General features: G+C 42.2%; 1 protein-coding gene across 1 annotated transcript in view; it reads left to right on the top strand.

The window, feature by feature from the left end:
• Positions 1–1109: 1109 nt before the first annotated feature.
• PHF20 (PHD finger protein 20) overlaps positions 1110–23460 on the top strand; it is a 63796-nt gene continuing 41445 nt past the window's right edge. Inside the window, 11 exon segments of the mRNA XM_010722232.3 lie at positions 1110–1156; positions 5657–5710; positions 7344–7472; positions 10431–10545; positions 16357–16528; positions 16745–16829; positions 17577–17656; positions 20546–20933; positions 21299–21406; positions 21969–22145; positions 22985–23158. Of these exon segments, the coding sequence (XP_010720534.1) occupies positions 10463–10545; positions 16357–16528; positions 16745–16829; positions 17577–17656; positions 20546–20933; positions 21299–21406; positions 21969–22145; positions 22985–23158 (1267 nt within the window). The 5' untranslated portion in view covers positions 1110–1156; positions 5657–5710; positions 7344–7472; positions 10431–10462.

The following is a 23460-nucleotide window of genomic DNA, read 5'->3' as shown; positions in this document are numbered from 1 at the left end:
CGGGCGGGACCGCGGGGCGCATCCTCGTCCTCTTTGTCCCTTTAAAAGTCTGCGGGCCGGTCGGTACAGGCATCTCCGTGCGTCGTCCCGAAGCCGCTTCGTGCCGCTCGCCCTTAGCGCGGTCGGCCGGAGGCGGCGCGTTGTTTTCTTGGCGGTGAGGTCAGAGCGGAGCCGAGGTGTCCCGGCCGGGCCGTGCGAAGCAGAGCTGATAACCTGGGGCTCCTCTGTGTCCGTAATGAGCATTTGTATCGCAGTGCTGCCTTTGCCCCGGACTCGTTCCGTTCCTGTGAAGGTCCCTTTTCCAGAAGTGCCCGACCAGCATTCTCTGTATAATTATTTCATTAACTTCTATGTGACTCGAGGTGGTTGGAGAGCTGGAGGCGGTGCAGGTCGGTACGCGCCGTTCCCCCGGATGTCTCGTGGTGCACGTTGTCACCAGTAACGCCGTCGCCGTGTCCGCATGGACAGATTTCACTTGAGCAGTCAGATTACAGTCTGCTTGTCTGTAATCCAGAGTAATTAATTAAGGTCAAGTTGAGAATGAGGCTAGCATAGTAATTGCTTATAACAGTACTGCCTTGATTGAAATGTAAGAAGCATATAATTAATTCTTACCTTTAATTGGATAAGTTCTCCAAAGCTCTTTTTCTTGCTCCTGCAGTTCTTGGCTAATCTAAGCAATGATATTGACCTAAATTCTCCCTCTTGGTCAGAGAATGAGGGTGCAATCCCTAAATTAACTGTAGGGCATGCTAAATTCTCCAGAAGCTCAAGGGCTGCGGTTCATCAGCCCTTGACAGGAGCAGATGTGGTGGCTTGGGATGGCCATGCTGACCATCTCTGCTCGCCTCTGTGTGGCTCCATCCTGTGCTATGTGTGCTGGGCTGCATGAAGGACACATGGGTGAGCTCTGGCCGTTGGTGCATTCTTAGGGCTGCCTGTTGATGTAGATGCGATGCTGTTTTGGTGGCGGCTGCTTTAATTTTTTTTTTTAAAGAAAAGTTGCAGATGTTTTGGACTTAATGGCCCATCGTGTTAAGAAGTGTTGTTAAATGTGTGTAACGCGTTTGTTCTTTTACAGTCTTCAACTATCTTTCCCTTGCTTACAGGGTTATCTTAACTGTTGGAGCCTCCTGTAGGAAAACACGTCTTTCAGGTAAGGAATTGACTTACTGATTTTAATTTGACTCTGCTGTCAGTAGCTCCATAGCCTGTGCTGATCAAGAAAATGCTGGGTCTGGTGGCTTTGAAAGCTTTATTGTCGTTGTTCCAGTGCTAGATTTAAGTGTTTGTGCAGGTGCAGAGCATGTCCATGCTGGCTGACTGCAGATGTGTGTGGCAGAAAATAACGCTGTTAAAATGTAGTATTTATTCCTTCTTGAGATATGCTGATTTGTTGACACGCCATTGTGTGGTTTTACTAGGCTCGAGAGCCAACCTTGTTTGAATGTAGCAAGCTGCAGTCTGCTGTGTGTGTCACAGAATGGCACAGAAGGGACCTTAAAGGCCACCCAGTCCCAACCCGTGCTGTGAGGTGGTTGTTCTCCACCCGATCAGACTGCCCAGGGCTGCATCTGTGGCCTGGAACACCTGTAGGGATGAGGCACCCATGCTGTTCTGAGCATCTTTGTGATCCTCCTCTGGACCCACTCCAACAACAGCACATCCTTCTTGTGCTGGGGGCCCCAGGCCTGGGCTCAGTACCACAGGTGGAGCCTTAAGGACAGAGCAGAGGAGGACCATCCCCTCTCTTGGTCCACTGCCCCCTCTGTTGATGCAGCCCAGGGCACTGTTGGCCTTCTGGGCTGTGAGCACTGCTGGTGAGCTCATACCCGGCTTTACATCCACCAGGACCTCCATGTCCTTCTCCACGGGACTGCTCTCAGTGAGTTCTTCTCCTGGTCTACTCTTATATCTGGATTAGCACCACCTCTGCATTCGGCCTTGTTGAACCTCATCAGGTTCTCATGTTCCCACTTCTCAAGCTTGTAACTTTGCGTGAACTCCATTTCAGGTAGGGTTCTGAAATTAGCTAAGAAGCTATTAGCTGTGTCAGTCTGTATCTCTGGGTACTGTGTAACTGCACTAAGTGGGATACTGGGAAGGAGCTGTTGTCTGGTAGGTTGAGGGGTTTGTTTGTTTTTTTGTTTTATTTTCATGTGTGCATGATGTTAGCAGCCAAGCTTTCCTGGCCTTGTTGCTGAGGTTAAAATACTAATTCCAGCACAAGCTTGTTCTACTACTTAATCTCAGCACTTCTTTCCGAGAAATGGAGAACATCCTCTAGTTCTGCATAATTTTAGTCAAAACACTCCTTTGAATTTCTGTAGTGCTCCAGCTGTAGAACTATGTGGCTTTGGCCCTGGGACACGGATGGCAGTACTGTTGAGTAGAGTTTGAGTTGGGTTTTTCTGTTTTTCTTAATGCTGAAATCAAAAAGGCTTCAGTAGTGTATCTGAGGTTACACAAAATACCACACTTGAATTGCTTCTTCACTCTACTGAGCACTGCTAATGGCTTTTGTGTGACGTGATCCTCTGTACTCATGTAGATCCTGTGCTTAGGTTGCATCTCTGTCTTCTCAGTACTGCTGTCGTCAGTCTTGCAAAAGGATGCAGTGACTTTTTTTCCCCAGCTGCCCTTTTGTTTCTGAGCTGGGAGAGAAGTCTGCGCAGCCTTCAAGTGCACCCCTTCCCTTTCTTTTTGTAATAAGCCTGGAAAGTTGCATCCTCCTTACAATGTGGCACACACAGGTGCGTCTCCTTAATGTAAATGTGACATCTCAGCAAAATTCATGACCACGTAGTGTGCAGGGTTTCACTTCGTTTGTCAGGAAAATATCCTGTTCCTTATCAACAAGGATGGTATGGTCAGCATGGTTGGGGTAAAAAAAAAAAAAAAAAGCATAATGAAACTGGAGGTGTTTTGTGTAAGTGTCAGAACTCTGTACACTGGTTGGCTGTGAACAGTGGTCGTTAGTGCAGATAGTGTAGATTCTATGAAAAACATTTTTGGTTTTGTTTTGTGTTTTTGTTTTCCCCAGATTTTCTTACAGATGTTTTTTCAGTGTGACTTCAAAGAATCACAACTCCAAGCCTGCTAGTGCTCAGGTACTGTTATCAGATGCTTTTTTGTGCTGCTTTAGTGACTCTTTGCACTCAGAGCTGTTCCCTAGCCGGAATACATGTTGATGCCCACCATCTTGGGTTCAGCAGCCTGCTGTAAGGGTATAGGATGCTGCTGGGACATCCAGAGTGACAGCAAAGCCAGTGATACAACATCAGGTCAAAACTGAGCTTGTCAGTTCAACACCTGAGGTTTTGAGTTTCTTCTAAAGTGTGGATTTGCTTGAATTCCAAGGCTGCTCTCTGACAGTGCACCCTGGCAAATGGCTCCAACCTTACCTTGCTGCGATACCACTCTCAACCAAAAACGTGAATGTGGCCTTGCTGTGAGTTTGTCCAGGGAGCTTTGTGGTGTGTGTTGTTCTTTGATTTTGAGGGAGTATGGAGCGGGAATGAGAAACAGTCCAATTTATTCCTCTTCTTGATTTCATTCTCAGTTGACGTAGGCAGCCATCAGGCAGGGCAGAAATGTCTTTTAAGGGACAATTCTATGCAGTGCATTCAGCATCGTGAAGTGGATTTATGCAACTTCAGGGAGGCAAAGAGGAGAAATTATGGTGAGGCTGTGGGCTCCATTAGAAGTTTAGAAATTTAGCTTCAGGCTAAATTAGAAAGATAGAAGTGGCTGTAGTTTGTTTCTGTCACTGTCTTCTGCCTGGAGAAGCCGTGCATGTATTGACACGGAAAGGAAGTTTGGATGAAGAAACTTCCTGTAGAACTCTGTTTGCTTTTCGTAGGGCCAGAATGCTCATCCCTGAGCCGTGGGACGGCTGTAGGTCATCCAAGGGGTGCTAATGGAGGAGCACTGCCTTTGGTTGTCTTGGTGTGGGTTTGCTCACATAGCTAGCTGCTCGTGGCACACTGCTGGCTGTGTGGATTGGTGTGGAGAACTTTATCATGATTTTGGGTAATTGTTTCCCTACCACCCAGCAGCTCACATGAGCGCTGTTTAAGTTGTTAAACATTTGGACTCCTCATTTCCTTGAATTCTTATTGGTCGGTAGATGTTGTGCCTTAAGAAATCCTTCACACCACACTTAACTCTTCCTCAACTAAGTTCTAAAATCAGAGATCTTAAGAATCTGCAGTTGGTAGAATCTTTCCAAAGACAGAATTGTTCTGTTTTTTCTTTTCCTCTGATTTGTTTGGCTGCTTTTGTGTTTTTTTTTTTTGTAGTGGTCAGAATTATTTCTGAGTAAGAGATATTCTAAATACATATCTAAATAAAGTATTATGTTTTCGTAATACTTAAAATATCTTTTAAGCTCTGAAGTCTCGCATCTTGAAAAGCTGTGCTTATAAAATCAGAGGATGTCTCTTACTTGAACTTGCTGAAGGCTTCCATTCCAATTTTTTTAATTGTTTTCAAATAATCTATATTAAAAGATCACTTGTTGAGGAAGTTTAACCCCCATGGTTTTGCAGCAGAAACCCACCAGCTTAAGTAGGAGCTGTATTGCATCAGAAGTGATGACTCCAGTTCTGTGAATCTGCGTCTGCTGTAATTGTTTTGCAAAAGAATTTTGATGTGCTTCCAGATCTGGAGTGCTCAGGCACTTTGAGCCCTTGACTCAGCTCTGAAGTCCTGGTTTTGTTTATGTGCTGTTTCTCGTGTTTGAATGTTTCAGAATTGAAGCTTCCTCTTTTTTTAGTTTCGGTCCTCAGGGTTGAAGAATGTTTGGGCGATAAGAAGGTGGTTGGTGCTGTGATATTTCCGGGCTTCTCTCAGTAGCAGCTCTCATCCTGTGAGAAGGAAAGAGAGTGTTAGATTTGGGACGGAGTAATTGAACTGAAGTCTCTGAATATTTCAGATAAGCTTTAAAATGTTAGCTGCCAAATAGTGGCTAGATAGACAAATTCCTAACTGCTCTTCCCACTTCACTCTCTTGGTAAAACAAAAGGGAAGGGGGGGGGGGGGGGGAAAGGATAGAGGGGGGAAAAGCCCCAAAGCCACCAGCAGGACTTGTTGTGATTAACAAGCTGTTGGAGGAGATGGCGAATGCAAATTGTAACCATCTGTCCTGCCTCTTTAGCCTGATGTTTCACCTCAGACCTTCTCAATGATGTACGCAATAAAACTGAACGTATCCGTAATTTCATTTAAGTGCATTTGGGTAGATGTGCTGTATGGCAGATTTAACCTATTCAAACATATTTACACAGTACCCTGAATTTTGAGTTAGTTGGGATGTACAAAGTTTGGTATGTTGTCTACTGCCTTAGTTAATGGAGGTGTTCTGGAATAACTGGTGTGCAGAATAGAAGGAACAGCAAGTTACTGGTGGGTTCTGTTTAGTGAAGGATAAATAAATGATGGGGAAATTTGATCAGGATTTGCAGAGAGTCTTTAAGGACCTTAGGATTGATCTATAATTTGGATCACGATAACCAGCACTACTCTGTATTGCAATATTTCCAGATTAAACTGATACTCTGTATGATACTCTGTATAATTTTATAGGAATGGTTTTTTTTAAGCTCTAAAGTACTTTTTGTCTCAGAATTCATGCAATTCTCTTTCTTCCCTGTAGGTGTACAGCAGCACAGGGATGCTCATGACCATATAAGCAGCGAGCTTCTTCTTGGTGAGTATAAGCACAGATCCTCAGTTTTCTTAAATGATTTTTTTTTTCCCCTCAAGCATTTACAGCGTATTGTAAAATTCATTTTTCTTCATTCTTGCAAAGGCTGTGGATCCCATTCCTATAAATTAAAGCCTTGTATTCTTAAAGCAGAAATTGCAGACTTTCAGTTGGTTGAATAAACGGTAGTTTGATCAAAGTAGTTATGCTTGAATATAGCTTGTATTGATTAGGGAAAGCCTGCTTTATTCCATGATTTGAACCCTTTTCCAGAATCTTTCTGCCTGTTCAGTGTTTAAGTGTCTCTAACATTCGTGCTACAAGAGAGAAAAAAAAAAAATAGGAGAAAAGAAACCAGAACAGTTAAATAAGAGATGATAACAGAATAAGTAAGAGATGGCTGAAAAGCATTCTTTTCAGTATCATGTACTTATTTCTTTAATTGCACTTGGTAATGGAAATAAACTTTACTACAAAAATTGCCCACATTCCCAATTTCTGCTTCTACATTGGTCTCCCCACCAGTTTGCACTGCCAGCACAGCTGTGTGGGTTGTTGATGAGATGGTGAGAAGTGACATTCTCACTGTCCTCTAATCTCAGGGAGAGTGTGAGGATGGCGACCCAGGAAGGGTGGTTGGTTTCTAACGCCACTGCTGCCAGTGCTTTGAGGAGGTCGTGGCTCTGCCTGCACAGGGAGCAAATGCAGGTGTCAGCTGGGGCAGTCTGCCTGCAGAAACTGGGAGTCAAGCATGTCTGCAGTGAAACTCAAAGCTTTCTGCTTTGCATGGGTGTTTCAGTGATAAGGAGTTAGTTATGTGTTACTCTTGTGGAAGTTGCAAGTATCAGTTCAGGGTTCGGTTTTGGTGCTGTTACTCAGCCAAAGAGTTTGCTTCCTGCATGGTGCTTGTTGGTCAGGCAAACTGAAAGCAAGAAATCAGTGTTGATTGCAGTCTGTTTGAGAATCCTGTGCAGTGCACATAAGAACTGGATGTAGTCTGGCATCTTGTTTGAAGTGTCTTTGGGATAGAAAATGGAGATGTTACAGTATTCCTGGGAACTTGTTGCCTTGTCTTATAGTCTGCATGTTTAATTCATGTTTTTTCCTGTATCTGCTCCTGTTGCAATTTAAGAAAAGGAAGGAAAAAAAAAAAAAAAAAAAGCAAGCTAACAAAGCACTTGATTGGAGGTGTGCATCAATGTGTGAAAGGCCATTGATAAGGATACCCTGGATCTTGGGTTTCCTTGTAACCCTTACTCAAAAACTTGCATTGCTGTGAAACAGTGTGTGTGAATGGACAGGCAGGACCAAAGGATTCCTTGAGTGAATAGCTAGTGCAGCAACTCTCTGGGTATTTTAACTGGTGGGTTTTCAGTTTCCTTTTTTGTTCAGTATAGGATGAAGTACAGTGAGACATACTGCCTGGCAGCAGTGGGGCTGGTAGGCATGGCACACGCTGACTTTGTAGGCTGTAAGGTCTGCTGTAATCTGCCTCCCAAGTCAGCGCCAAAATGTTTTTCTGTGGTGCTGTTTCAATGTTTGTGACACTATGTGAGTCTTCATAAGATGTTGTTAGGGTTGTATAATGTAGCAATGTCTGTAGCTTGATACAGCCATTACCTTTTCTCATCTGCAGGTGTGTGGTTTCAGCACAGCATGGCTGTGGTCATCCACCTGCAAGGTCTTCTGATTGTGGTGGGAACCGTGGACTTCTCTGCACTGACCATCCCTGATGGGGGCAAGCATATTGTAGGGGGTGAATTGGGTGAGGCTTTCATTGTTTTACCACTGATGAAGATGCAAGGCTTTGCATGATGTATGCAGATAGTATAAGTAAGAGATCAAAAGTAAGTGCTGAGCAGTAGAAACCTGCTGTGCAAAATGCGATTGGAGTTGGTCCTTGTCAGTTCCGCAGTATGCACGCAGATATGCTAGCAGTCTGATTATTCAGAACAAAGTGCTGGAGTGAATGGCAGTCAGCTTATGCTTTGTGGAACCTCCCATTACTCTGTCTTAGCACAGAAGCTGCTTATGCTGCTATATGGATAGAAAGCAAGATTCATGCTTACAGGAAGCAAAATGCACTTGGGTTTTCTGCTGCTACATTTCAGATCTCGGGGCTCTCTTTAGCAGCCTGAGTGCTGCATCTTCAGCAGACGCAGGACAGTCTCTTGCTAGTTACTTTCTCTGGTTTTGCAGATGCCTTTTGTTAATGCAGTACCTGCCCTACCTGCCTCTTCTTCTTCTGTAGCCCTATGAAATGCCCAGCGATACAGAATGCATTACAGGAGCTGGACAGAATCTTGACCATCCCAAATAAAACTTAAGACCGCTTTGTACTGAATATTTATGTATTTTATCTTGTGTTGATGCAGTTTGCCAAAGCTAACCGTGCTCCTTCATCTAGCCAGAGGACTGCAGTGATTCATTGAGTTCCTCATTTTCTTTTTTTTTTTTTCCATGTGTTGGGCTTTGTTGGAGGTGGGAGGGGATCCCTGGGTTTGTATGTTAAAGAATGAAGGAGGTGAGGCTGAATCGTGGGACTGAATTTGCCATTTGAACTGAAGTAATACTCTATTTGGAAGTGGAGCTGGTTTAAAGGCAAGGTTTTGTTCTGATGCATTGTTCATAGGGAATGGTTTAATCGTATTTGTGGGTGATCTGGAAAATTCTGTTTGTGCAGGTAAGTGAGGGTTTGGAAACTGCAGTGACTCTGCAGTTTCCAGAGAGAAGATACGAGGCTATTACTCATGAGTTTGCTATAACTGCTTGCTTATGTCCTATATGTCAGTATAAGGAGATGCGTCAGTTACAGAGGAACTTTCTTCTTTCAAAGCTTCCTGGTTCACCAGATCGGGGGCTGAACACTGATGAAGTTTAAAAGCTGAAGAGTAAGAGTTGCTACAGAGTGGAGCAGGCTTGTTCTAGAAGACAAAAATCATAAATCCCCAAAGGGATCAGCATTCATGTTAGCATATTGTCCTCTGCAGTGTCTTGATAGAAGTGTGAGTACCAATTAGGAAGGTACAAGTAATTGAATGGTTGGATAGTCTTTTAAATCTGAATTACCTCTTGGTGACTCTCAGAAGGAGGGAAAGGCTCTGCCTCTTAAACAACAGAAATGTGTGCTTTTTATGACATGGATTTGGAAATACTTTCTGTTGAAACCAGTGACTTGTCTGCACTCTGGAGTATCAGTTCCTGAAAAGCTGCTCATAGTCATTGCAGAGTAAGAAGTTTTAAGAATACGAAAAAGGAATAAGAGCAGAGAGAAGCCTTACAGCTTTGGGGAATAATGTTCTGCCAAGTGTGTCTGCCTGAGGAAGCTGATCCTGGAATGAACTGCGTGTGAAGAGGACAGCCTGCTTTGCAAGGAAAGTTGCCAAGCAGAGAGAGCACTGGGCTGAACCACCTTGAGTTGGGGGCTAGAAGAACCCAAAGGAGCCCAAGAGGGAGGGGGAGTCTGGGGGAAGGGATGATGAGCAGAGATCTGAAATCCTTTTTTCCTTAACGTCTCTGCTCTTGTTCAACTTGCTGATCAGCTGCTCGCCCTGGTGTTGGCTGTGTTGGTGTGGTTAGTGTGTGCTCTGGCAAATGCTGACGTTCAGCTGACTCCAGCTGGAAAGAAGAAACGGTTCAGATTCTTACCAGAATCTGCAGCCCCAGTAAATATTATCAAATGGCTTCTGCTGTTTTTTCAGATTTCCCTCTCAATACTCTTCCATTATTATTTTCTTAATTTAACATAAGCTGTAGTGCAGCCTTCCTTGCCAAAGCTGGCATGGTTTTGTTTATGAATAGAGGCCCTGTTGTGTGAGGCAGTGCTGCTGCAGCCAGGAGGCCGGCCTGCCCTCCCACTGCCTGCTGTAGGTGAGCTGAAATGCCCCTTCTTTGGGACCCCCGCTGCTGAGGGGCTCCTTTGCAGAGAGCTTCATTCACGTACTTCTTGTGGCACATTGAGGTGCTTGGTCTTAATGTGTCCCTATTTAGAAAAGGAATAGCAAGTTTAATACTAGGTGAGGAATCCACTTGCAGCCCCAAGTTCTGCTACGTTACAGCATTAAGCAACCTGTATGTGCTCTGCATTTGGAGACATGGAATTTGATTGCTAATGATAGGAAGTGGTAATTCTTGATGTGAGTCTGCGATGGAAGTATGGATGTTTGAGGTGTGGATGGATATATTCCTTAACAAAGAAATAGCAGATTTTTCTTTTTTTTCTTTTTTCTTTTCTTGTAGTAACTAAATATTTCTTTTGAACTGCATTAGTAGTGATGAGGCAACAAGTGTTCTTCAGTACTTCGCTATCAGGTAGATTTTGAAAGGTTGTTACTGTGTGTGTTTCTGCTGCTTCCTGTTTACTGGATTCCTTGTTTTTATCAAAACCAGGAAGGGGAGGGGGGGGAAATTATGTCAAGAATCTTCTGTCTCAGTCATGGTTTGCAGAGTTGTTAATTGACCTGGAACTTGGACTAGTGGAGAAAGGTTGAGCTTCAGTCTTCCATGGTCCAGTAGCTCCCTTGACAACACTTTTTTTTTTTTTTTTAATGATCCTGTATACAATATCAGTGGGGAAGCCTTGCTTTAGAGATAACTGCCCTCATTACTTTCTGTGAACAAGAAATACTAAGGTCCCTTAACATCTAGGTTTTGGGGGTTATGGTGCAAAAGCTTATTTTGTATGTGTCTTGATTAGTGATTGATATTTAATTGCATTTTTCAGGGGAATAAAATCAGCAGTGTTGATATTACAAAATGACAAAACATCCTCCGAATAGAAGAGGGATCAACTTTGAGGTGGGAGCCCAGTTGGAAGCCCGTGACAGATTAAAAAACTGGTATTTTTTTTTTCAAAAACATTCATATTATATTAACTTTAAGTCTTTAATATCTTAAACACTTTATATTGATACATATTTAGAGTCCTTGCCATTGGTTTGTAGGAAAGCAGTTAATTTCCAGAAGCTTATATACCAGTGCTTGAAATGGGCAATGCTTGCTGATGTGTTGTGCTGGCATTTCTAGAAGTGTGCTCGTGCTGTGTGTGTCTGGGGAGCAGGGCTGCACACAGCTGCGGGGCTTTGTGCTCACATTGGGAAGTCTGTGCTGGATACAGCTGATCGTGTAGGCAGTGTGAAGAGATGAGTCCTCTGGAGGACGGGATACCCAGGGTTGTTCCTCACTGCTTCCTTTCCCATCGCTGTTTATAATTTGTAGACTTCGAAGTCTGAAATTGTTCCAGCATGCCCTCACGTGGGGCCATCAGCTGCCAGGGTACTGAGTGGGGAAACACCCTGGTTAGGAAATCTGCTGTGGTGCTTGTCTTGCAGATTTGAGTTTTGAGGATTTGAGATGTTGGGGGATTTGAGGGTTTTTTTAATCAACTACCGCAGGAAGGGGAGAAAGGGCCTGAAAGTCAACTCGAGCCAACTTTGAGCCAACTTCAAGCTTTCTTACTCTATTTGTTTTAGGAAATAATCATAGAATCATAAAATGGCCTGGGTTGAAAAGGACCAAATAACACTCATAACTGAAAATTGCTAGAGTCAAAGGCTACTTAAATACTAAGTGGTTCTTGTTAGTGCCTTAAGATGTCTTCTCTCTACAGAAATCAGTAGTTAGTTAATTTTTATTTAAGAATCTCTGGGTTTGGCATAACTGAATGTCAGGCTCTGGAACATGCAGGCAGGATAAATGTGCGCAAGTGGCTGTTCAAAGCCTCTGGGCACCCCAGAAGGATTGTGTGCTGCCCTAGAGATGTGCAGAACTTGTTCCAGAATGTATCAGTCGTGTGTAGAATCTCTTTTCTTTCCACGTACAAGGAGATTGGAATTGTTAAAAATGAGTAAGCATAGCTCTTCACGGAAAGAACATGAAGCACAAACACTACGTTGTTCTTGGATTTTGTTGCCTTTCCTGTGTGACAGAGACGTGTAAGTAGGGTATTAATCCAAATCTGCATGCTGTATCTTTTGTGTTCTGTTTATACAAGAAATAATGGTAAAATCTGCAAAAAAAAGACTTCAGGCCTGTTTGCTGTGTAGGCTTAATAGACGTACAGCTTAGTGTGGATGGGCTCATGGCTACCCATCTGGTACGTTTGTGCCTCAGGCTATGAGTATGTAGCTCTTACATTGGGAAACTTGGTGGACTGGGATAGAATTCTACACTTAGTACTTTCCATACATTCCTTAGCTTAAATTTAGTTTTAGACTTGTAATATATCCAGACTTCAAGCTCTCTTGATTCTTTTTTTTTTTCTTTAATGACCTGTTTTGTGCTTTGTGTTCTGCAGCTCTTTAACCTCATAATGTAGTTATTGGTTCTTCAGTTCTGAATGTTTTCATCTGCTTGCTGAGCTCCTGAAACCTGGGTCAGAAAGTCCATCTTTTCCTGAGTGATGATCTCTGGATATTCAGGGGTTGTGTACCAAAACCTGTAAGGTCTGGAGGCTTAATTACCAATGTTAGTAGTGACAGACAAGGGACCTTATCTATTCCATTCTTAGAAGGTGTGGATTTGTAGAGGAAGACAGGCTAATCTTCAGTACTTTCACCTGTCAGTGAGTCAACAGAGCTGCTCTGTGGTATGGCTACAGTGCTCTCCTCTTATTTGGATGCAGAACTTTTCATTTCCAGTGCTTGTTCTTCTCATTCTAAACCTTCAGAGGTCCTGGCTATAATTGTGTGCAGATTTTAGGATTTTTCTTACAGAAGTCGCCTCTTAGGGTGGAGGGCTGGCCTTGACTTCTGTGCTCAGTACCAAACACACCAAACAGTTGGTGAGCCATTATTGCTTTCAGTAGAGCTTTGGAAAGCAGTTCATCTTGGAGCCCCGTTTACCTGCCCTCACGGCAGTGGCTGTGCCCTGCACTGCAGGTTCTGCTTGTTCAGTGTCTGCATGTTTGAATGGTGCCAACCTTCCAGCCCTACTGCATAGAAAAAACCTGCACGCGCTAGTGGAGGAACCAATGCCACGGCTGCTCCTTGCAGTGTGTAGTGCATGTTGCATCTTTTAGAGAAAACAAAATCCCTTACCAAAGGTTGCTTTGCTGTATCTTTATTCACAATATATTGAGCGTCACTTCAATTCCTGATGGAGTTGTCGGCATAAGATCCTAGATTTTGAACTCCAGAGAGCACAGTGGGTACTTGAGGTGCTTGTCCTAGGTGGTTTGGTTTGGTTTATTAAGGCTTGTCTGATGTGTGAAACGTGTCATGAAAGGCCTCTGACAGGGTGTGCTGACCTGGGGGCACGGAAGGGGAAGAGCTGTGTCCATCAGACAGCACCTCTGTGCGTGCTTAAAAGGCTCTTGGTGTGCACAGTGCTGGAGTGTGAGGATGGGAGAAGGGACTGTCCTGGTGGTGTAGCCCTGGGTCCGAAGGACCCAGAAAGGCTGGCTGTGGTGACTCTCCTGCACATACATCTCTGCTGCATTGAATTCTTGGTGGTTTTCATTTTGTTTTGGGTTTGCTTGTTGGTTTGTTTTTTTTCAATTGTGAAGTGCAGTTTTGCACTCTTGATGGTTTTTTTTAATCATTTGAAGTCTTCACTGCTGGCTAGCTGCAGATATTGCTTCCTAATGAAAAGAGGATGAATGTGCTGCTTACCTCCAGCAGGCAGATGGTGACATCTCCTGTTTCCATACTTTAATGATGCTTCTTTGAAGTTCATCCATCTGTAATGCAAGTAACATAGGAAGGAACTTGATTCTAGTCAAGGTTCTTGAGTTTTGGTAAGGTAATCTTGTAATGAGTGTTGTACTGCTGTGTTACGGCAGAGACTGTCAGTGTCATGAGTGTAGTTGCTCACACTGTCAGCTTTGTTCCAGTGCTGAAAACATGGAAATTCACAGTAGTTGTGCTTCATAGTACTGCTCCTCCTGGAGGTTTTCAATCCTCGGAATTGCCTTCCTAGCTCCAAGAGAAAAGGGGTTGTATGTAGGAAAAGGGAGATAGGCTAGTCCAGGCCTGCAAGAGGGGAGCTCCTTCAGTCATCACTGTCTGGTGGAATTTCTAGATATTCACTTCTTCACAGAAAAGGACAGAGAGTTGCCTTGTCTCTACAAGAAACCTCCCTTCACATGGCTTGCTGTGCTCTGACAGCTGTAGTCTGAGGTTGCCAGTTGCTGTTAATCAGGACTGTAGAGAGTTGTGCTGTTGAAGTCTTAAATTGTTGCTTGGATTCTTATGGAAATTAATTGCCACAGTTTGTGTCTCTCAGAAGCTTCCCCTTATTATTTATCTAACTCGTTAGCATAAGGCCCTGGAAGATGCAGACTCGCCATTCCTTTCAGATTGAGATGTAAGGCCGTTTGTTTTGGTCTCCTGACAAATCACAAGAAGTTACCTGATTTCATCTGGCTCGTCAGCACGTTAGATAAACATTCAGATCAGTCTCAGTTGAGGATCTCTTACTCCAAGTCGCTTATCTGTTCTGAAAGCCCATACAGCCAGCTTAATTCTTCCTTCATGGTCTGGTGGAGGATGGACCATACGTGGACTCATGCAGGCTGTGTTCTTTTCATGTCCTTTAGGTCAGACTTCAGTTCTCTTGCTTTTTACTTTGCAAAACTTTCCAGTGTGTTTTCTTGATAAACAAGCTTGAATTCCTTAGATTACTTCCATCCCATGACGTGTGCTTGCATGGGTTTCCTGTGTTACCTTCTGTGTAGATCTGTGAGGGCGTGTGCATCCTGATGTGTTGTGCTTGCTCAGGGCTCTGAAGGACGGGATTAAATATTGGAGGAAGGATGCCTGCACTGTCAGTTTGTGCTCAGAGCTGTTGAGAGCCTGGGAGCTTCTTGTCTTCACTTTCAAGTTGTCAGGCGTGAGGCAGCACTGTGCTGCTTTGTATCCAAGAGGAAGGTCGCACCGGGAGGCATTGAAGCTTCTGGTTGGATGTGATGTAGCTTCTGTCAGGTTTAATGTTCCAGTCAAGCACTGAGCATCTGTTTGCTGATGGTGATTGCTTCAGTGAAGGAAGGCTTGTTCATACTGCAGTGTGTTAGCCAGGAGCTGCCTGAGAGCTCTGGTTCACTCACCTTTGACCAGGCTGAAATGGGTCTTGCTGTCAGATATGGTTTTTAGTGCTCTTGTTGATGGATCAGCATGTTTCCCACCATCAGGGAGCCTTCAGGAGGTGAGGTGAGCTAGGTGTGGATGATGCTGGTGCATGCTTCTGGGGTGATGATTCTTTTGGTGTAGTCTCCTGTTCCTTGTATGAAGAAGGGAGCGGTCTTGGCTGAATGGTTTATTGGCTCCTGTCACTTAAGCATGTCTCCTTAGCAGGAGAAAATCAGTGGATTGAGTGTATTTCCCGGGGATGGGCATCTGTGTGGAACACATTGTTAGTTTTGTGCTGAGTCAGTTCTGGGTCATCCCCAGCAGAGTTCTCATTGATCTCTGAGAATCTGAATGAGTCCCAGCTCTGCTGCAGTCCCAACAGCAAGAACTGCTTCTGCTGGGAGTTCCTGCCCCCATTTCTGCTGCTCTGTGCAGGGAGCTGTATACTGATTGTTGTCACTGCTTGTGCTTAGTAATGTGCAGTTCCTGAGGAGTAAACCATCTCTGAAAGAACAAGGCATGTGTGGAAAGACTGCAGATCTTTCCTCCTTGTGACCCCATGCAGAGTAGTTTGGGGCTTACCTAAGTACAGCAAATGGTGACATCACACACAAATAATCACATCCTGGAAAGGAAGGAGTCAAGATGTCCCTGCCATAAGTATATCCATCAGTCTTTCTCTCTCCTCCATAGCCTGTGCTACACGTGTTCTGATAATATACTAGGATGAACTAATGGCATAGCTTGAGGGATGTGGCATTGAGTATTAGTCTTTGGTTGCAGTGTAAGGCTTTGGCATGGAGTATTTGTAGCTCTTTTTCAACAAGTTGTGACTGGATGTCTTCAGCTGAAATAGTGAAATATGCTGTGATGCTGAAATATGTACTTAAGTTACGAATTACCAATGCAATTAAAGAATTAAGGTCTTCCTGGTTAGAAACAGAAGAGTCTGACCTTTCCCTGATTCCTGTAGTTCTAATGTACTTTGTATTTGAATATCGTAGGACTCTGAAGATGGATTTTAACTTTAAGAATCTAAAATTAAATTTGGGTTTAGCATCTCTGCTAGTATCCTACTGTTAAACTTAACAAATGATCTATGAGACATGTTGAGGGGCGTCTCTGAAGGAAGTGATTGTGGTGTTCCAAATGTTGCTCTTAGTAAGAAAGAGCTGAAGCTATCAGTTCTGTGTACGTGTAAAGTTTCTAGGAATGGGGGAGGCTTTTCTATTTTACTGATCTCTAGCTGTTTGTTTTTACCCCAGGCTGGGACTCTTCAGTTGTTTCCTCTTTCTGCAGCTGTCCTTGTCTTCAGTGTTCAGTGTTGGGATTCATTCAGTACTGAGCTCCAAGTCATCTGTAGCATCTTAATTGCTTATACGAGTGATGTGTCAAGTAGTACTAAGGCTGTAGAAACTAATGCTTTTTAGATGAGGTGACATGGATCCTCCATCACACCAGATCAAGCGGTCTTCAGCTATTTTGCTTTTGATTGTGCAGAAGGCCATCTGTGTATAATGCTTCGTAGTGCAGTTAGAGTAAACCTCTTCTTAACTGAAGTATTCTAATCTACCTCTTCTCCAGGTATCCAGCCCACATTGAAGAGATTGATTATGAGGAAGGAAAAGTACTTATCCATTTCAAACGGTGGAACCACAGATATGATGAATGGTTTTGTTGGGACAGTCCTTATTTACGGCCTTTAGAGAAAATACAGTTAAGAAAGGAAGGATTACATGAGGAAGAAGGGTGTGCAGTAAGTAGAAAATAAAGGATATTTGAGCATATAAAGCTATGGAACGTGCAGTTGGCCTTCATAACGGTTAAAACGCTTCGCTGTTGCTTCATTGCCTGCTGTATAAGTTTTATGAGTTATTTTTAAATATTGGAAAGCTACACATTCTGATGTTTTAAGGAAGTGGTGTATTTCTGTATTTGTCAGATGAAAATGCTTTTAAATATTGTCTTGTAGGGTTTTCATATAAATGATCAGGTGTTGGCATGCTGGTCTGACTGTCGCTTCTATCCAGCCAAAGTTACTTCTGTTAACAAGGATGGTAAGGAGTCATTACTGTTTTTTGGTCACATTTGTTAGTAATGTATTTGTAATGTGTTCCAGCCTTCTTGCATTGTTGGAGAGAGTACAGCAGACTGAAAGCAGATGTGAGAAATTTTTGTGAATTGCATACCTTAATCTTCCATCAATTCTTTTAACTTAGCCTTTCACCCTTTATATGAGATAAGAATCTTCCGAGATATCCAGTCAGTAATTGCTATAAGTATGTACTCAAGGGAAGTTGTTTCTTAAATTTACTATCAAGGGATGTATGTAGTTGCAGTAAGTCTAATGTTAAAGTTGCAAGAACTCTTTGAAAATAGAGAATCTGGAGAGCACAACCATGCTTCTTTTTGAGCATCCACAAGTAAAGATTTGTTCTTGTGCTGTGCTTTCTTTACATTGAGTATATGTTGTAAAATCAGGGAGAAAACCTGGCCTTTAATAATCCTGTGGACTCAATGTTTTGGAGTTTTCTGACGAAGAGTATCTAAGGACAAACTCTTAAGCTTAGGCATGTAGATGTTTTTTGTGCTTACTGTAATTTTATTTTATTTATTTTTTTTTGTAATTTCATTATTTTCCTATTTTTCCTTTATCTGTTCTGTGAAATGACTTCTGTACTTTCTAAGAAAAGTGGCGAAACAGCTCTTACCTGGAGCTAAGCATGCAGCTTCATCTTTGGAGCTCTGGTACTCTGTTCAATCCCTTTCAATCTTTAAACTTACACTTTGTTTTCAAACTTTAGGTACATACACTGTGAAATTTTATGATGGTGTAGTTCAGACTGTCAAAAACATTCATGTCAAAGCTTTTTCCAAAGATCAGGTAAGTAGTGTGTTCATGCTACTAGGATATTCTAAAATTGATGGTTTGACTTGCTGAATTATAAAAAATGAAATAGCATTAGAGAAGTTTTACTGTTTTTACTAAACTACTGTACGTTTCAGATGAAGTCCAGCAAAATGAAAAGGTGGTGCGAAGCTTCATGGCCTGTTTTGTGAAGTTTTCAGGCTCATGTTCTTATGAATATGCTGCTTGAACTAAAGAAGTCATAGACTTAGATTTTTATTTATTTATTTTTTTAATATAAGTATCATTGGCAGATTCAGAATTTACATACCAAAGCTAATGGTGGGGTATTGAAAAACTGCTTGGTTGTGTCAGTGTTAAAGTCGATTTTCGTGTATGTATAAAGAATGTATTAAAGAAGGATTGAGAGCTGTGAAGTGAACAAAAGTTCTTTTCTTTCCCAGAGTAACTACTGGATTGTCTCAGGACCTTTAGGGAAGTTGTCCAGTACTCTCTGGCTTCATTGCTTATAGAACATAAACTTTACTGACACCCACGTTCTGTTCTGCTATTTGTCTCTTCTACCACCCTTTGCCTTCTCTGTTCTACATGTTCAAAATTGAGCTTATTTTGGAAAGCATTAGTGAGATGTCAGCTCACTGCTCACAGTGAGATGAAGGAATAACTGTTTTCTATTCAGTTTTCATGTGGACATTGTAGGAAAGGATGACGAATTCTTTTCTTGTGTGACTTGGTTAACACTTTTAAGTGCCTGCTTCAGAATAATTGTCATTAAAGGAATGGTTTTGTTTGTGATGTTGCTGCATGTGGTGTTGCTGTAACCTCTGTTTCAGTCGTGTTTTGCTTTTAGGATTGTTGGTTTTGTTTTGTTTTGGTTTTTTTAGTTTGAAAAAAGATATTGGATTTCTCAGGAACTTGAGTCTTAGAATTCAGGTTCAAATGACAAATTACTGATAGACAGAAATCTAATCTCTCATATTGGGAAGAGGTGTGCTGTTCCTTGGAGGTCTGTAGGTTTGTCTGCCAGGCTGGGAGGGAAAACTGTTTCAGACTTGCCGCAGAGGCTCTTAGTGACTTTCAAAGGCTAATAATTGTGCTTGGTTCAGGTTGACTCATTCTCACAAGGCATCTACCAGAAGAATTTTCATTGCCACGTGGAATGTTTCTACCTTATTTAATCTTAAACACCTAAAAGAACAATACTAAGAAATACTGTTTTCTTCATTAAAATATTCAAAATGTTCTCTCTTTTCTTTCCTATGGAGAGCTCATCAGGTTTCCATCTGGCTTTTGGTGGATAAAATACATTCCTTCCAAAACCTACTTAACCACTGACTAGGAGGCTTTCTCTTAGGCTGGGAGATGAGGTTTGTGGATGTAAGTTCACAAGGTGGATTCAGATGCAGCAGCAAGCTGATGGTGGAAGAAAAGAGCTCGTATTCTAGAGCAGGGTAGCCATGAAGGCAGTGGTTAGAAAAGCAAACACCTTTAATAATAGTATCCCTTTGTAGAGGGATACTAACGTGCTCTGTTAAGCTGTCATAGTAAAATGCTTATGCACATGCTTAATGCAAATGCACAGTGATAGTATTAATTCAAGCTTTTAAAATGTTGGCAAAATTGAGAGACGATCCAAGTTGCTGGGTTTATGGTTCACCTTAAGAACAGTTTGATTCAGGTGGTTTGTGCCTGTTGTGGTGTGGCATTATGTCTGATAGCTCTGTGAGTAGCACAGCTAACGACACCCAGTGTTTGAGGGTTGCTGTGTTGAATGTGAGATGTTATGGGCTTGGGTGGTATTTTTGTTTTGCTTTTTTTAACTGATGTATGAGGCTTCTCCCACAGCTGTGGTATTCAAGGAATGTACTTTTTTTTCCCCATGGTATCCAGTGAAAGTTGTACTGAGACACCGGTGCCTTTTCTTTGTGAGAGGATGAAAGGCTTGTTGTGCCTGGCAGGGCTGTGGCTGGGAAGGAGTCTGATTGCTCACTGATGCTGCAAGTTACCAGGCAACACAGAGGGAAGGCAGTTGAACTGAAGGCAGCGTCGACGTGCAATCAGATATAAATTATTAATCTAGACTCAGAAGGCTTCTGTTCCTCGGAGCAGAGGAGCTCTGGGATAGCCTGTAGCAGGAGTGTTGGAAGGAGGGGAAAACAAAGCTGGCATCTCTCCACCATGAGCTGTTGGTATGAATTGTGGCCACAGAATGGAAAGGGTGTTCGGTAGTGATGAACTGTAGATACAGGGGTGTTCTTCCTGACTTTCTGTTACTGTATAACCATGATGTAAAAGTGAGACTGTTTGAATGTTGTATCAGTATCTTACTGCCCAGGGACTACTAAAGGTTGTGATGCTTGAAGTGCCTACAGCGTATTGGCCTTATTTTTTTAAACACAAGCAGAGGTTGGTGACTGCAGTTCTGTAGATGAGTGCCTAGCACTTGTGATCAGCAGTGATAGAAACAACCTAAATGCTTGTTTGTTTTGAGACTCTTCTGTGGAAGGAAGAGGAGAGTTCTGCAGCCAAGAGATTGAGGTGTTTGCCCTCTTGGCCCCCACTCCTCCTGCAGTGCCCTGGGTAAGCTCTAAGCTGACATAGAGCCGTGGTGTTGTCTCTGGGCCCAGCCTGCCCGTGGGAACCAAGGCACAGCAAGTCTTCTATGCCATTGGGTTGTCGAAGGAATGAATCTGTTTTGCTGTCCTGTTAAAGCAGCATCCCTGTACTGCATGGGCCTTTGACGCCGATAAAGTGCCTTAAAGTTTTAATCTGAGGGTTACCGTAGAGTATATGCTTTTATCCTTTGGAAAGTTGGAAAAAAATGCAGGTTTGCTAAATGCAGAGGTGGGGAATGACTTCAAGGTTGCAACAAGTTTAATTTTTATGTCACTCTCTTTATTCTAGAATATTGTGGGTAATGCTAAGCCTAAAGAAAGAGGTAATGAAATTCCGTCATCTCCTGAAAAGCGGGAGAAATTTAAAGAACAGAGGAAAGCAACAGGTAATGCAAAGAAAGACAAGGATGAAAAGACATTAAAGACTGAAAAAAGGGTTAAGCAACCTGATAAAGAGGGGAAACTGATAGTCGTTTCAGAAAAAGGCAAGGTCTCAGAGAAGAATATATCTAAGAATGGAAAAGAAGATAAAGAGAATATATCAGAGAATGATATGGAATATTCAATAGATACACAAATTGAGAAGAAGCCTGAGAATGACAATGTAAAGAGTCCACAGGAAAACGTGAAAGAAACTAAACGAAAACGTGGAAGACCACCAATAACACCTCCAACAGGTTTGTAGTTAAATTTAAATGCATGTACTGTGGTCAGAAACCTTTCAACTCAAAGAAACAGAAGTGATGTTGTTTTTCTGTCTACAGTCTAATTATTTAGAAATTTCTCAATTTTTTTAGAACCTCAGGCTTGGCTTATGGTACTTGAGAGAATACTTGTTACTCACCCATGGAGTTTTAATGCTTTGGAGTAAGATTGGATTTGGGCCAGTAATGTATGTCTGCAGGAAGATTAAGTCCTGTTACGTACAAGTGAAGCTGTTCACGAAAGCCTAGCATTTTAAGTTTCAAGACTTGTGAATTTACATTCTGAAGTTTTCCAGCTTTATATCTAACCAACTTTTATTCTTTGTCTAAATATGCAGAGCCTGGTTCTCAGACACTGCAGCCCATAGCCTTGGAGTTAAGACGTCGGAAAATACCAAAAGGAGGTGAAGTTCCGTCAAAGCGTCCCAGGATAGACAGAAACTTGTGTGAGTGTTTTTTGGTATTTAACTCTCACAGGATTTGTACGTATATCAGTTCTTAAAGCTAAAGTGAAAAGAGAAAAAGTCTGTGGTCGTAGTAAAGTTTAACTGTGATATATGAAATAGAAGAACGTGCTAAATTTTGTCTTAAATCGACTATTCATATGTAGCATCATCATACTGAAATTACCTCCTCATTCTTGAAATCCCTATTTGGATAGAGAAGCCACAAGCTCTCAAGAAGAGGCAGTGATTATATTGCCTTTGATACCCTAAGGGGTTAAAAAGCCTCAAAACAAAAATTGTTAAATTAAAAAAATCATTATTTGAAATTCCTTATCAAAAGGAATTATTGAGGCTTGTAATATTTTTCTTCTCCTTATTTGTAACTGTATCACCGTAGCTTTTAGAGAGAAGTCTACCCACCAGGGATGTTTAGCTTTTACTGTTAAACTGGGTCCTTAAAAACTACTTCAAAATGTCACTGGGAGGGAAAGCTTTGAAGTTGGCTCTTGAGTTACTCAGCAACCCTGTGCCTTCACAATAGCAGCAGATTTCTCTGTTCTAGCTCAGGAAAAATTGAAGAACTCCTCAGATAACCATGAAAAAGACCAGATCAGGAGGCGATCTTCAAGACTCTCATCTGGTGTTAGCCATGAGATTTTAAATGCAGATCATGTCACAACGTCAACAGAAGTTCAGACTTTGAAAGACACAGTGTCTAACCCAAAGGAGTCTGAGAAGGGTAAGCAGCTTCCTGATGTACTCTGAATTTATGGTGCTGTGAAAGTCTTGGTTGTTGCAAGTGCTACTCTTTCACTTTCATAACTTACAGGCTGTATATCTGCAGTTAAAACCTGCTTTCAGGGGCCGTGCAGAGTAAAGTCATGGAAAGCTTGTTTCGATCTCTGTGACCTCAAATTGTTTTGCTTTTGAATCCTTCTCTGTCAGTAACCCTGTTATTTACTTTGTGTGTAGGGTGCTTTTTCAGTAGGAGGATGAGTGGCTGGTCTCAGCTGCATTGAGAGAGAGTTCCACAGATTGTCAAAAGACGTGGAGGGAAAAGTTGTTGAAGAGATGTGGGTTACCTTTGGGAAAATGAAGTAATTTTTAATTTCCTTTTGATTCAATAAATAATTTGTATACTGAATCTGAGAGTTAATCTTCTTGTTGAACACTAAAAGCACTGAAGAGGATGGGTGTTTCTTGTTTGGTTGGTTGTTTTTTTTTGTTGTTGTGTTTTGTTTTGTTTTTTTGTTTTTCGTGAACTGCTGGGAGACGATTTTAGTACTGTGTGCTTCCCTGCCCTTTCCCTTTTGGGAAGCTCTGGTAATGGTATGAGTAGACCTATCCCACTTGTCTGTAACAAGCTCGTAGCCTGTATGTTTTTGGATTTTTTTTTTACCCTCTGAAATTTAGAGGGTAAATACAGAGAGCTTGTACAGTGTTAATTCTGTGTTAGTACAACAGCAAGCAGTCTGAATATGGATGGATGTTTGTCCTTAACATGATGACCACACGCTGCTATTCTGAAATTTTCTTCTGTGTGCATTTTACTCAATCAGAACTTTTCCTCCCTTCTAGTCCAGTTAGAAGTTCCTGTTGAATCTGACCAAAGTTTTGGTGAACAAGCATCTCCTGGAAACACATCACATAGCACGGTACTCAGTACGGATGCCAGTTTACAAGAAGGAAACATTGAAGACACTGAGTCATCTTCTGTTGCTGTCAGAACTGAAGAACCTGCTGCTGCTACAGGTTCAAATTTTGATTTTGCATCTTAATATTAACACTTTTCTTGAGACAACTGCTGCCAGGTGCTTCATGCTTTTTAGTGACTGATGAATTATGCTTTCTTGTAATGCAAACCACAAGTGAAAAAGAAAATTTTTTACTCCTTATGCATTCAGTTTAGATCTTACGAAAGCTTTTGAGGTTGACAGGAATCTTCCAAAAAGCAGAAATCATACTTCTAAAATGCCTGGGTTTCATATTTTAACGTGAATTTGGTGACGTTAATAGAAATAGTTGCTTTCAGGGTATTTTTGTCATTCGGGGTT

Source organism: Meleagris gallopavo, chromosome 22, assembly GCF_000146605.3.
Source record: "Meleagris gallopavo isolate NT-WF06-2002-E0010 breed Aviagen turkey brand Nicholas breeding stock chromosome 22, Turkey_5.1, whole genome shotgun sequence".
In the NCBI taxonomy this organism is placed as follows: domain Eukaryota; kingdom Metazoa; phylum Chordata; class Aves; order Galliformes; family Phasianidae; genus Meleagris; species Meleagris gallopavo.
The sequence above is the reverse complement of the archived record's forward strand: the minus strand, read 5'-3'. Positions and strand labels throughout refer to the sequence as shown.